The sequence below is a fragment of the Vigna unguiculata genome, chromosome 5 (assembly GCF_037176805.1).
Source record: "Vigna unguiculata cultivar grain cowpea cultivar isolate G323 ecotype 2 chromosome 5, ASM3717680v1, whole genome shotgun sequence".
NCBI lineage: Eukaryota > Viridiplantae > Streptophyta > Magnoliopsida > Fabales > Fabaceae > Vigna > Vigna unguiculata.
Window position 1 is genome coordinate 37,922,154 of NC_140796.1, and position 13,719 is coordinate 37,935,872.

At 29.5% G+C, this 13,719-nt stretch overlaps 2 protein-coding genes across 17 annotated transcripts; one reads left to right on the plus strand and one right to left on the minus strand.

The window, feature by feature from the left end:
- Positions 1 to 1,915: 1,915 nt before the first annotated feature.
- LOC114185472 (histone H3-like centromeric protein CENH3) lies at positions 1,916 to 7,137 on the plus strand. Of its 3 annotated transcripts, none has more exons than XM_085674064.1 (6): positions 1,916 to 2,021; positions 2,106 to 2,151; positions 2,265 to 2,398; positions 3,410 to 3,484; positions 5,189 to 5,264; positions 6,751 to 7,137. In XM_085674064.1, the coding sequence occupies exons 1-6, from the start codon at positions 1,944 to 1,946 to the stop codon at positions 6,762 to 6,764; spliced, it is 423 nt and encodes a 140-aa protein (XP_085530190.1). In that variant the 5' UTR covers positions 1,916 to 1,943; the 3' UTR covers positions 6,765 to 7,137. The 3 variants fall into 3 exon arrangements, with proteins under 3 accessions (XP_085530190.1, XP_027929008.1, XP_027929009.1); XM_028073207.2 differs by lacking the exon at positions 6,751 to 7,137 and adding an exon at positions 6,200 to 6,548; XM_028073208.2 differs by lacking the exon at positions 6,751 to 7,137 and adding an exon at positions 6,200 to 6,548 and having other exon boundaries at positions 2,268 to 2,398.
- Positions 7,138 to 9,407: 2,270 nt separating this feature from the next.
- LOC114183297 (structural maintenance of chromosomes protein 4-like) lies at positions 9,408 to 12,025 on the minus strand. Of its 14 annotated transcripts, none has more exons than XR_014995163.1 (8): positions 11,743 to 12,023; positions 11,456 to 11,505; positions 11,245 to 11,289; positions 10,810 to 10,938; positions 10,597 to 10,741; positions 10,395 to 10,501; positions 9,961 to 10,014; positions 9,408 to 9,760 (listed from the first exon to the last, which is right to left on the minus strand). XR_014995163.1 is itself a non-coding variant. In XM_085673569.1 (7 exons), exons 4-6 carry the CDS (start codon positions 10,921 to 10,923, stop codon positions 10,413 to 10,415), a joined length of 348 nt encoding a protein of 115 aa, XP_085529695.1. In that variant the 5' UTR covers positions 10,924 to 10,938; positions 11,245 to 11,289; positions 11,456 to 11,505; positions 11,743 to 12,023; the 3' UTR covers positions 9,408 to 10,014; positions 10,395 to 10,412. The 14 variants fall into 14 exon arrangements, 8 of the variants coding, with proteins under 8 accessions (XP_085529695.1, XP_085529693.1, XP_085529692.1 ...); XR_014995161.1 differs by having other exon boundaries at positions 9,408 to 9,852; XR_014995165.1 differs by having other exon boundaries at positions 10,395 to 10,449; positions 11,743 to 12,012.
- Between the last annotated feature and the right edge of the window lie 1,694 nt (positions 12,026 to 13,719).

The window sequence follows — 13,719 nt, forward strand, 5'->3', positions numbered from 1 at the left end:
CTAAGAAATTTGGACTTTGAGGATATGTACGCAACCACGGTTGTGCAGAAGGTGGTGTTTCATCATAAGGTCCACATGTTTGGCCTCATCCTGCCACAAAAAAGAGCGAGAGGGATCGTCCTAAATCAAGTAGAATTAGGACTATTTGGACATTAAGGAAGGAAGACAATAAAAAAAGTGTTCTTATTGTAGAACTGAAGGACACACAAGAAATCATTGTCCTAATAACCCTGCACTTAGATGATCCACATCAAACCACTTAGTTTATGTTGTACTTTTAATTGTGTTCAATAAATTTGTACTTGATTCAATTCAATGGTATCATCTTTTCTTATTATCTTTTATTGTTACTTATTTTACATAAACCAAAAATAAATAACAAAATTATTTAAAATACAATAATGAAATGCTTTCAAATTATTTTACTTATTTCCATCATTTTTAAAATATTTTTTACAAATTTTCAAAGTTTATAATATACAATTTTTTAAATTATAAAAAATTAAAAGATAACTGTAATTTCAATATTTATAAACATCTATTAAAAATAACTAATACTACACAAAGTATAAAATAAATTAAATTAAATTGACGTCTATATTTTCAATTACACATAAAAAACTTACTATACAATACAAATTCTATTTTTAAATCAACAAATTCAAAAAGAAAAAAAGTATTATTATTTTTTCTTTCAAATAATACCAAAAATAACTAAAAATACAATACTAGATCTATTTTAAAAAAAAATATATTTAACCTTTAATGTAACTTTTTTACAAAAAAATAACTCTTACATCTATTTGATTAAAAAATTTTAAAAATATTAATTCTAATTTATTTAAAAAAACGAAAAAAATAAAAAATCAAGTTCATAATTCGGGTTCCTGGGAACCCAATTCTGACTTAGAATTGAAAGGAAAAATAAAACATTAAAGGTTGGAATTCGGCTCTCGGAGGACCGAATTTCCAACTAAAATAAAAACAATGCTATCCATCTAAATTTAAGGAACAATGTGCTATGTTGGTAAAAAAAAGAGCCAACAATGCTCTTTTGGAAAAAAAATCTACATGGATGTCTATGTTATAAAAATTATGTTTTAAATTATTGTTTAAGATTTTGTGAAATGTCAAAAATATGTGAAATTTGTTTAAAAACATTTAAAAATTCATTAAAAATCTCTTTAACATTCTATAACTTTTTGTAGGGGTATCAAAACGGGCCAGTCCGACCCATTTTGCCTCGTCCTGCCTTTGGCCCGCCTTTTCACTTTACATTTTATCATTTTTTAATTTTCTTTTATCTTTTTAAAATTTTTGTTTATAAATTTTTTATAGATATAAAAATTTGTTTATATAATATAGAAAATTTAATTTTTTAATTATTTTTCATTTTTAAACAATAAAAAAAAGGGATTGCCATTCAGGGCGGGTTTACCTGCCTTTGGTCTGCTAGTGTGGCTAGTTAGGTGGGCTGGGATATAATGGGTTGGTTGGTTGGAAACTCCAACCCGACCTGCCCTTTTTTTGATGGACTGGTTGGCGGCTCAGCAGGTCTGACCTGCTTTGATATGCTTACTTTTTTGGATGCTAAATTGTAGATTTAAACTTTGATCTCATATTTCTATACATTTTCTTCTTTTTTAAATTTTAAATTTAAATTTATTTTATTTAAACTTTGAATTTTAAATTTTTTTATTGTTCACAGTATAAATGTTATTTAAAAAAAATTCATTGTTTCTTTTTTATAGTTTAAATTTTAAATTACAACTTATTTTTTAAAATGTTACAAAAATGTGACTTCTATTTCTTTTTACTTTTTAGTAATAAGAAAGTGATTGTATAATAATTTAAAAAATAAATAAAATAGATAAAATTCAATTAATATATATATATATATATATAAACTGAAAAAAGTTTCGATTTCTTCATTGTTGGGTTCCATGGCGAGAGTGAAGCACACGCCAGCTTCACTCAAAGCCAGTCGCGCTTCCACATCCGTGCCACCGTCACAGCAATCGGTAACTCTCTCTCGCACTCTCTCGCTCCGTTTCGATTTGCGAAATCCCTAATTTGACATCTGTTTTCTCAAATTGTGATTGAAGCCTGTGACTAGAAGTAATAGAAGGGCTCAAGAAGAGGAGCCGCAGGGTACGTGAAAAACTGCGTTTCTTCGTTTGAGTTGAGCTGTGGTTGTAATTATTCTGCTGATACATTTTTGGTGTTCTGATGTTTCATCATCATTTGTTGGAAAATTAAAAAAGAAGAAGCAGCAGCGCCACAGACTCAGGGAAGGAAGAAAAAACGCAGTAAGCCAGGAACAATGGCGCTTCGCGAGATTCGTCATTTTCAGAAGAGTTGCAAGCTTCTTATCCCGGCTGCCCCCTTTATCAGATGTGTAAGTTTTTCCGCAACCATCTCGGATTTGCTCTTTAGTGGAGATTAGTCCATTTTTGTGTCGCTTGTACTAGGAAATTTAATAAACAGTGATAATGTGATGTTAGTTTTGGGTATGCTGCTTTGCTTCGCTTTGCTGCTTAGATTTTCCTCTAAAAACATTAGCAATTATACCAAAAAAGTCATTATTGCTATCTGTCAATCTTTTATTACCGGTGATGAGGGGTGTGCTGGAAATTTTTTTCGATTGGTATATGATCGGTGTTATGTTGGATGGAACGGATATGCCAACATTGTTATTATTAGGGTTGTGTTTGGAAACTGTTTGGTTGGCGTTGAATGGAAGTTTTACACATTTTAATGCAACATAAAAACATCTAGAGATGCTGGATCGGTGTTACCTAGCTGCATTGGGTGGATTGTATGCAAAAAAACACTAATTACAATTACGCAGTTGAGTTAGTATATGTTTGTTGGACAGTTAGCAGAATTAGTTCTCCGTATTTACCATTACTGTAAATATCTGAATCTGAAATTAATGTCCAACATCTGGTTTTCATAATGACAAAAATTGGATACAGTTCTTTTGGTGACGTTTTTCAATTAGAATTAGATTTTCATTCCAGTAATTTGTGCAAGGTTTGCATCTAAATTTTGTGATTTTCATAATACTTCACTTGCAGCTTCTCCCACTCTGACTAACACTAAGTAAATTACTTGGGTGTAAAAGTGGGCATCATACTGTGGTTGCTATTTAACATTAAGTAAATTACTAGGGTATAGAAATGAGCATCATAATTTGGTTGCCGTTTTGTTTTTTTTGGTGGGAATATTTTTGTAGCTTTTGCCACTTGTTCACTGATGGAAGTGCTTGAAGAACATGCTCTGTATGGAATCATGATAATGTTATTAATTAAGATTTGTTGTCATAGCATCACGTACCTTATTTGGCTGAATTAAATCTTGGGAGAAGTTTGTTGACGTTGTTTTGGCAATGTTTGTTTGGCTGTAGGTCAAACAAATTACACATCGATTCTCTACGGAGGTGTCTCGCTGGACGCCTGAAGCTGTGGTAGCACTGCAGGAGGTATGCAACTTATTCCATGTGCATTTGAGTTATCGCTAGAGTGCTAGAATGTTGCAAATTTTCAATTCATCTAATTAGAACGCAAAGGCTGTTTTCATAAAACGAAAAATCCATGCTTAATTAAATTGTTTTAACACAACTTCTTCCTGACCTTGTGTCAATTTGTTGCTGGGTGAACTCTTTAAATTTTTATACTTAAAATGTGTTATTAGATTGTACTGCAGTCCTCAATTCAATTCAATTTGTTTTTTTTTTCTTTTGTAAATTTATTTTATTTGTGTGCCTTTTGCATGGTTTTAAACATTGAAAATCTGTCCAATATTACTGAATCTGCTTAGAAATAAAAACCATTGATCTGTGAAAATTGAGGTTTTAGAAATTCAACGTATAACTATAAATCAAGATGCTCTAGTTAGTTGCAGTCTTAATGAAATGAGAATAATAATAAGTAACTTGTTAAGATGTGTTTCATCAGATTTCCAAGTGATAAATGTTTAATTAGAAATCTCTATTTTCAACGTTTTTTTTTTATATTATAATTTAAGGCATCAATTATACAAGGTCCCTTTTCTTTTTCATAAATCCTTACGAATTCAAAAGGCGTAGCTGAAGTTATTTTTTCTTTCCTGGGTGTATGGAGGGAAAGGTCAGGGAGGCTCCACAGGGAGAGGGGGGAGTGGAAAAGGGTGTAGTGTCGCAGAACTCTTCCAACTAACTTGTCTCCAAGACTGTTTTTAACAATATTTAAGAATCTGAACTTCAGGGGAGGGTGAATGGAAAAGGGGACAGTGTCTCAGGACTGTTCCATTGAAGTTGTCTCCAAGGGTGTTTGTTAACCCATTTTTAAGAATGTGAACTTCTTTTTGTTATCTCTGGGGTTGAGCAACATATGAACACGCTAGTTGCAATGTATGCTTCTTTAGACAGCAAGTAATGTTTTTGTTCTCTTATTATTGCATTCATGTAATCAATTCCGGAATACTTTTTCAACATGGCTATCACATTGGGAAGGAAAGGGGATATTATAAAATCAAAATAGGTTATGGAATGAAAAGGGGTTGCCAACCCTATGCTTGGATTATTGTTATTCTTAGTGAGGGAGGAGGGGGAAGGTAAGCGTAATAAGTGTAAATTTACAATATTATTTGATGTAACTAAACCTACTAGGTTGTAAATTTCAATTTTATTTTCAAACCAAATCTATTTCATCGACTCCCAAGTTCGAGGGAAATAAAAAAAAAGAGTTTAAGCATAAGTGGTTCTGTTAAGGAATTTTGTTTCCTGGATGATTGGGTTAACCTTTTAGTCACAACGTTATCGGACAACTAATCCAATGTTTCGAGTTCAAACCTTAAGGAGAACCTATTCCAACAAAGATCCGAATCCACTGGATTTCCTCCTCTTCCATAAGATTTTTACTTCTAAGCAGGGAATAACTTCTCCCCTCTCAAAGTTGCCTGACATCAAAACTCACTCTTGATCACCAATCCACACCTTTTAAAGTGTCTCACCATTTGCTTACTACGTTTACATCTCCGATGTGTTTTTCGATGCCTTGTATCGAGTCCTTGTCAATAGCGCTGCTGTGGTCGTGATTTGTTTTAAAATGCTAGTCATTGATTCATTTTCTCCTGTTGTATCATTTTTAACCAAATTTCTCATAAAACATGCAATTCTTTTGGAATTTATATAACCATACTGCAGGCAGCTGAAGAATGTCTAGTTCACTTGTTTGAAGATGGAATGCTTTGTGCAATTCACGCTAGGCGTATTACTCTTAGTAAGTTGATATAATTTTTTAAATTCTTAACCAGATTTTTCGTGGATCATCTAATCATCCATGAATTTGGCTTTCATAGATTCTATACCTGCTTTTATTTGTGATAAATGTATTTGTTTCTTCTGTTACATATAAATTAATTGTTTTATTAATTTATTAGTTACAATTAAAAGAATATTCTACCGTCTGTATGATGGAGTAAATGCTAGAGGAAAAAAATTCATGGTGCTGTACTGACAAAATGTTGCCTCTGTTCCTCATGTCTCATGTGGCTATTCCTTTTTTACCCTGGTTGACCCATTTTACTTCCTTTAGAATTCTGGTTCCCATTTTTCCTTTTATCTATAACTATATATAAAGGGGATTCCCTCTTTTGTGTCCACATTTCATAATTCCAACTTTACCCTTTATAATTTAATTATTTATTAAATTTTTAAAAATTAACGGTTACTTTTACAAGTTTTTATAAAATTATTTACTTATCTCCTTTTTCTTTTTTTCTCTTACTATTCATCAACAGTTATTTTTCTCTTATTTTCTCCGTACATTTTATTTTATTTTTTATAAATATACTTTTATTTTATTTTAAATTAATAACATTACAATATCATCAATTATTAATATAATTCAAAAAATACGTACACACAGACGCGATAGCGCCTGTGTTTACACTAGTTTTTTCTAATAATTTTCCCCTTACCTTTAATATTTTTATTTCATTACTATGTTCTTTTATCGCTTATAGATTAACAGTCACTATATGTGTAAACTAACTAGTTATTTTTGATGAATTTCTTTAATTATTTTTTATTCGTGTATAACCATGTTGTATAATTTAAGCTTGTAATAATAATAATAATAATAACAATAATTTTTTTTTGAGTATTTCTTCCCATGTGAGTATTTTTGAGTTCTCTTTCTTCTTGTTATCTAAGTGACAAAGGATATTCAGTTGGCTCGGAGGCTTGGAGGAATAGGAAGGCCTTGGTGAATGCACAATCCCAGACGTAAACACCACTATGAGTGTTTTTTTCGTGTAAACCTTGTTGCCGAATTAGAGTGTTTATTTGGTATTATATAGTAGGAAATATAATATAATTCATTTTGTAGTTGAGACAACAATTATAGAACTCAAATTAAGAATCAACCATTATAGAATGGTTTCTACAATGACTTTTGTTTTATCATTAAACAACCCCCACAAACAATTTTCTTTGCAGTCAATACCACATTCTTATTAGCCCATTCCTTGGACTGGCCTAATTTGATCCCTATATTGCATTAGTTCAAGAGAAATTTAGATTTTCTTTGATTAGCCTATGCGATAAAAAGGCTTGTTATCAAAATGATGTTGTTACCAAGGAATGATGTTAATTTGTATGTGTGTATTGAATATTCCTTGTTTTACATTTGTATAAATCGTAGATAGATTTTTCATTTCTTAGAATAGGTTTGTTATATGTATTGACTTTGCACATACTTTTAGGCCTTGTGTTTTAATGTTTTATGACCAAGTCCATAGTAAAAGATCAAGATCTTTATTCCTTGAACACTGAGATTGAGAGAACACATAGAAGGTTGCAGAGGTCACAAAAGGAAAGAGAGGTTAATCGCACCGATTTTAGTTCAGATTATGATTTTGCAAGCTCTACATCTGAACAAACAAACATTGAAGAGATGGCTCTCAACGGAGAAAGAACTTCGAATGTTCTGATTAATTGTTGTTCTTAAAGTTAATTCTTTTATATGATACGATCAATCATTACCTAGTCATGTATTTTTTTTTCTTTTTTTATAAAAGTGCAAGGAATTGCTGTATTTAAAGTTTAATTGAAGATATTTTATTTTTATAGATTACAGCTATTGATACTAAGCATATGTTAGTCGACTATTTTATTTTCCTCTTCTTAATATCTTTTCGTTGGTAACTTGTCTTATGTTATTATTTTATTGGTGTTTGTGATATTAGACGTTAGCTACGACTATGTATTGTTATGTTGTGATTTTAACTTTTGAATATTTTAAACATGTATTTTCTTATGTTTTTATTTTTATTTTTAATCTTAATAACTAAATTTGTGGGGGTAATGTTGCAACGAAGTAAAGTATTTACTTTATATTTTAGATTATTTATATCCTATGAATTCTATCTTTTTTATATACAGACAGAACTTTTAAAAAAAGTATGATAACAAATTAAATATTTTATTGGATCTATTATTTGACAAATTTATTAATTTTTAAGAGATAAAACTTTTCATTATTATTGTTCTAGTGAAAAAGAAAGTAGATCTCTTCACCAAAACATTTAATTGATATTGTTTATCCTCTTTTCCTTTCTCTAGTTCTCCCTCTATATTTTTTTCAGACCTATTTGTCCTCTTCCTTTCATAATGTTCTTCCTTCATTTAATCCTTATTAAAGCAATGAAATCTTTTTTCATAATAACTAGCATGATACCTGTGCGTATGCACGGGTCTATATTTTTATTTGTATATGAATTTATTTGTGTTACATTTTAAAATTGATATAATAATTAATATATAAAAGAATAATAGTGTTATATAGTTAAAATTTGTCATGTAAACTTTGATCCCGTATAAAATAAAAATACTAAAATTGTTAAGACTACTAATACTGATAATAATTATAATAACAATACTATTAATAATAAGAAAAAAAAATGACCAACAAAAAATAAAATTATACTGCATTGTTAACTTTTGATTTAGAGGATAGTGTTGGCTAATAAATAGTAAAATAACACAATCCACTCTATTCGATAGAGTCCTATTAACATTTCATTTTTTGGTTTAAAATTTAATATAACGCATAAATTTATTTAAATTCCTAATTCATACCATACTTAAATCCTAGTACACACACACATATATATATATATATATATATATATATATATATATATATATATAAAAGATATTGTTATCAAACATTAACTCTCAATTAATTGTTTGGTACGACACACATGTTTTATGAGTTAGTTATATATTATATTAAAAATGAAATGTATATGTACTTATAATTGTTAAAATAAAATATAGGTATATTGTGAACTTTGGTCTCGTGTAAAGTATTGTCCACACATGAATAATCAATTTAAAGAAAAATGGAGAAATGCAAACATATTTTGAGATGATATCTCTATTAAAAAAATTTAGAGAAGCCTGAAATTGATGTTAAAAGTTTTAAACAAAAATACATGCATATGTTGTTATCAACATAGACATTGAATTTATAATAAAAGTTAAACATAATATAACAAATATGAAAGTATTATAGTAATTAATTTTGTTTTTAATATTCAATAAATAATTAATTTTGATTTTAATTTTGTTTTTAGAAGTTTCTTCACACTACGAATATCTGTAAAGGTTACTTAGAAATTTAGAACTTAAAAAACACAAACAATTTTAAGGATATATGTATATAAACAATAATTAATACTTTAGAGAATATATAAAAGGTAAAAGTTATTTTTATTACAATTATAAAATATAGTTTTAATTTAAAAGAAAACTTATCACCTTTTTCTGTGAACTATTTAAAATAATTAGTAATCTGATCTTTTGTGATTCAAATTTATTTTTGAAAAACTTATATAAAACATTCTAAAATAAAATTATAACTGTCTTTTTTATGTAAATCAAAAATGATTTTTTCATGAAAAATAAATAACTAAAACAAACTGAACACTTAATTTTGCTGACAAACAATAACTTACGAAATTCATTTACATTTAAGAATATGAACGCATATGAACACATATGAACGTTGTTTTTACTATCAAAATCTGAAAATTATGAAGCTTTATGTATTTGCTTCATGGCAATTTCTAATATTTCTTGCTCCATCTTTATTTTATTCTTGATGTATTTTGCTCTTTCTATAAATGTAATCACAAAAACCACGTCAATAAGGCTAAATGAATCACTTAAGAAAATTATATCTTCTTTGCTCAATATTCTAATGTCTTCTACCTTTTAGAGAAACAACAGGAAAATATTTAGTATTGTCAAATTAGGTCATATCATGGTTTATAATAAGTAATTCTGAAATCTACAATTCAATTTCTTCAACAATAAAAAAAGAGAATAGGGACAGGAATATAAATGGAAGCTATAGTTTTCTCTCGTCCAATACTTCAAATGTATACCATTTCTTTAACAAATTCATTCATTTTCACTCAATACAATACATACAAATGCCATCAAATCAGGGAAAGGGATAGAGAGTATTGTTCAAAAAAACTTTCAACTACTACAACAAATGGCAAATTACAGAGGAGGATGGATGCATGTTGTAGACTGTAACACTTCTGAAGCACTTTTGTACACAGGGTAACTTCTCTGTTCATTCAAATCAATCCATCGGATCCTCTTGGAAAACCCAAATTTCCTAATTCAGCTTCTCTTATTTAGAATGATGGAAATCATTCGCGTGAAGTTTGGTTCTGCTTGATCAAGGCATAGGCATCACTATATATAGCCACCACGTTAGAGAAGACAACCAAGACTATCATAACAATAGATAAAATCTTGTCTGATCTAGTTGCAATGTTGTAGCAATCCTTGCACGGTTAAAATGATGGTTGGAAATACATTAAACAAGTATCAACATAGGCCAAAATCAAATTCTTAGCATGAATATATAGAAAGAATCAATAAGGGAGACTTACAACAATTATAAGACTTTCTTCAATCTCTATTAGTACTCCTTGAACATTTCCATTCTGTAAAGATTACATGCTAGTGATCTTGGATAACCAAAACAATGGTGAATGCAATGTTAACCATCAAGTTTTCAACTACCAGAACAACCTATTGATCAAGAAAAAAGGAACTGAAAACATATTTATAAATAAAAGAACATGTTGTGTTTGGAATTGAAATAGCAGGATTCTCATGGGCTTATTCATATATTTGATTCGACAGTAGTTGCACCAAAGTGAAAATTGTTGGCTATTTAACTCCATATGATTTCATCTAGCATGTAGGTGACTGTTTTAAATAAAGAGAAATATTTAAAAATGAAAGAAAAAAAATCAATAATATGCAGGACACAATGTTAGATAAAAGTCAATAAAAAGAAGTTAGGAAGAAAGGTTGTAACCTTTATAAAATGAGATACTCATGGAAAATGGCCTTTTGTCCATATCATTGGTAGCCTGAGAAAATAGTAAGGTAAAACAGGGAGAGAAGTTATGGAACCCTCCCAAACTGTTCATAAAAAAATTATGATTAAACAACATTATATTTTTATCAATAGACAACACTATATTAGAAATAAAATAGTAAAAATGATAAAAGTCCACCTTTGGAACTCTTTGTGATTTCATGCAAGATCTTCTCCTCATCAAGCAATAACTTTTGCAGTTTTGGAATATTGTCCTCAAGTTTTGGTATCAAATCAGTGGATTCCTCGCCCTTTTTCATAAGGGCTTCAATTTTGGATGAATCCTGACATACAAAGTAGAAACAAAAGAATTATATGTCTCGTTGCAATGAACTATGACTTGCTTCTCTACCTTTTCTAGTTTATCCTCTAGCTTTTTGATCTTCTGACTTATGTGCTTAAAATCTTTTTGGTAGTTAACATCCTGCCTTTCAAACTCCTTGAACTCTTCCTTACACTTCCTCATATCATTGTCTAACTCCTGAAAATGAAAGAAGTTAATAATGACAAGATTACCACCTCAAAAGCTTATTATTAAGAATTAATGCACAACAATATAACTATGAAAACTGATTCAATTACAAAATCCATGTCATTCAAACGTTTTGTCTTTTCGTATAGTTGTTGTGCTTAGTTTCAAGCTCTTTGAGAGTTTGTTTACTTTCTTCATTTTATCCCTAAAATATGATATCACGAAGTCCTTCATGAGAGAAGAATACAAATTCAACAATATGATATCTACATAAATTACTCTAATTTTAGTTGCAGTTAAGGCATGGCAAATTACTCTAATTCAACAATACGAAGTCCTCCAAGCCTTGTTTCTCCAAACCTGAAAAATTCAAAACCAAAAGTTCTCAAAAAATTAACCCAAAATTGCTTTAAAGATTTAACCTTTCCTCAACTTTCTTTAAAAGGGAATCAACAGAACACAAAAATCGTAGCTCATAATGTGATAGAACTTGGAATGTTGGATAAGTGGAGGATAAGGAACCTACAATGTTGGCTAAAATGAAAACTTGAAGTACTTCCCATTCCAGTTTTAGTACTGTAAATATTACGAAACAAAAAATTAAACCACAAAATAAATATAAAATATAAAATATTAAAAAAAGTACTTTTGCTTAATCGGAGCCGGAACCATTGAATACCAAAATAAAAAAATTTATACATTCAATCCTGCACCATAAAAACTTCAGTTAATAAAAAATCTCGTAAAATCATAAGTTTAAGAAGAATGGAAAGTCTAAAAATTGAAACTATAAAGAATAAAAAAAAATGTTACCTTTCTTTCAACCCACAATATTAATCCATAAAACTGAATTTTCAAGAACACCATATATGTGGATCATTGCATGCACTAATCTGGAGTACCCAAACAACGCTTTCAAAACAGAAACACTAAAAGAAGGGTGTGGTTGGTTCTGAGAAAAAAAAAAAGTGGGTTGATAAAAAAAGGGTGTGTTTTAGGGTTAGGAAGGGAGAAAGAAGAAGGGGGAAGATGGTCTGAAGAGATTTGGCAGCAAAAGGACGAACAATTTAAGAAAAAAAAAATTATGAATTTTTTTGAATGCCGTGAGCGGGAGAAATTGAGAGAAGAAAGAATGGAGACAGAAATCTGAAAAGAAAGGTCAAAGGTGATTTTACAGAAAAACCAACGATGGGACAGGTGTCACTCGTTTAAATTGGGTTATTTGAGTAAAATCCAGAAGTGTTACTGAACCACCGGTGCAGATCACGGGCCATTTTTAGAAAAAGTTAAACTGACCAAAAAACCAAATAAATGGACAGGTGTCAACGAATTAAATAAGGATATTTGGGTATTTTCCAGAGGTGTTTGTTTTCATATCCCTTTGTCTTCACTTTACTGTTTACTGGAATTTTCGTATGAATTATTTAACTAATCGGGAAAAAACCTATCACCCTCATAGGTATTTGGCCCCATAAAAAATCTGACATATTTTACTGATAGGGAAAGATCCTATCACTCTCGTTGGGAAGAAACCTATCACCACATACCTGCTTAACTTATAAATCTTTCACTAAAAAGTTACAAATCTATCATAGACATGGGTATATCACCACATGGTTCCGTTAGCTCTTAGTATCTTATACTAAAAAGTTACAAACCGATCATACAAATAGATAATGGGCCTACTATAACTTTTCTCCTTTGGACCCTTTCAAAATTGTAGAAGATGGAAAAATAGTTGAAGAATAATTTACCTGCATATTATATATTTTGTATGTTCTACCACCGTTGAATATATTTATATGCTTTGTTTAAGCTATCAACGTTCCTGTTTCATCATGCTCAGTACAAATGCACTATTCTTCACTATAAACTATCTCACAACTTTCTAATAATGAGACATACTAAAATAAATGTTATGTTGTTCTTCATTCCATGTCAAAGTTGCTACATTTCTTAAATTTTTAATGACACTCAAACATACCTTCTTTCCTTTAAGTATGATTGGAGGATACTGATCTCCTCTTGTCGATAATTTCAATCAATAGTGATTCGACAATTGTAATCATCTCTTGTCGATAACTTGATCAATCGTTGTCACTTGTTGATGATTCAATCAATAATGATCGAAGGATAATCCTCTTGTTGATTAATTTAATCAGTAACGATTGGACCACAGTCATCATCTCTTGTCGATCAATTTGATCAATAATAATTGGACGATAGTCGTCGCCTCTTGAAAACTTCAAAAATACATCAAATATGCAACTTCTCATTTATTTATGGTTTCACTAAAGCTCCAAGAAAACTTTGTAAGAAAAAATAGGCTTAAATATACATTTGGTCCCTATTTTTGTCATTTTTATTCAATTTGGTCATCATTTTCGTTGTGTTTAATTAGGTCATCATTTTCGTCATATTTTGATCAATTTGGTCCTTTTGACTAATAGTGTTTAAATAGTTAACGTTTTTGAATAGTACATGCCACGTGTCAACTTCTGATTTTTTTAATTTTTTTTAATTTTTTAATTTCAAAAAATTTGTCCACATGTAAAGTCATAAATTGTGCCATGTGTCAATGCTAGTGTCACATGTCAATTTATGGTTGTGCTATTTTTTTTGTTCAATTTAGTCCCAATATTTGTTATTTTTGATCAATTTAGTCCCAATTTTTGTTAAAATAAATCAATTTGTGGCTTTCAAATAAAATATTTTAGATTTTAATATCTAAAATGCAATAAAGATATTAAATATTTTAAATTTAAATTTAAATTTTACAAATGTTAATAT

Coding starts and splice junctions, on each gene's coding strand:
- LOC114183297 (XM_085673568.1), bottom strand. CDS start 10,923: ATGAGGAAGTGTAAGGAAGAGTTCAAGGAGTTTGAAAGGCAGGATGTT. Junction 10,742..10,809: donor TAGAGGATAAACTAGAAAAG/GTAGAGAAGCAA, acceptor TTTGTATGTCAG/GATTCATCCAAAATTGAAGC. Junction 10,502..10,596: donor AATCACAAAGAGTTCCAAAG/GTGGACTTTTAT, acceptor TTTTATGAACAG/TTTGGGAGGGTTCCATAACT.
- LOC114185472 (XM_028073207.2), top strand. CDS start 1,944: ATGGCGAGAGTGAAGCACACGCCAGCTTCACTCAAAGCCAGTCGCGCT. Junction 2,022..2,105: donor TGCCACCGTCACAGCAATCG/GTAACTCTCTCT, acceptor TTGTGATTGAAG/CCTGTGACTAGAAGTAATAG. Junction 3,485..5,188: donor CTGTGGTAGCACTGCAGGAG/GTATGCAACTTA, acceptor ACCATACTGCAG/GCAGCTGAAGAATGTCTAGT.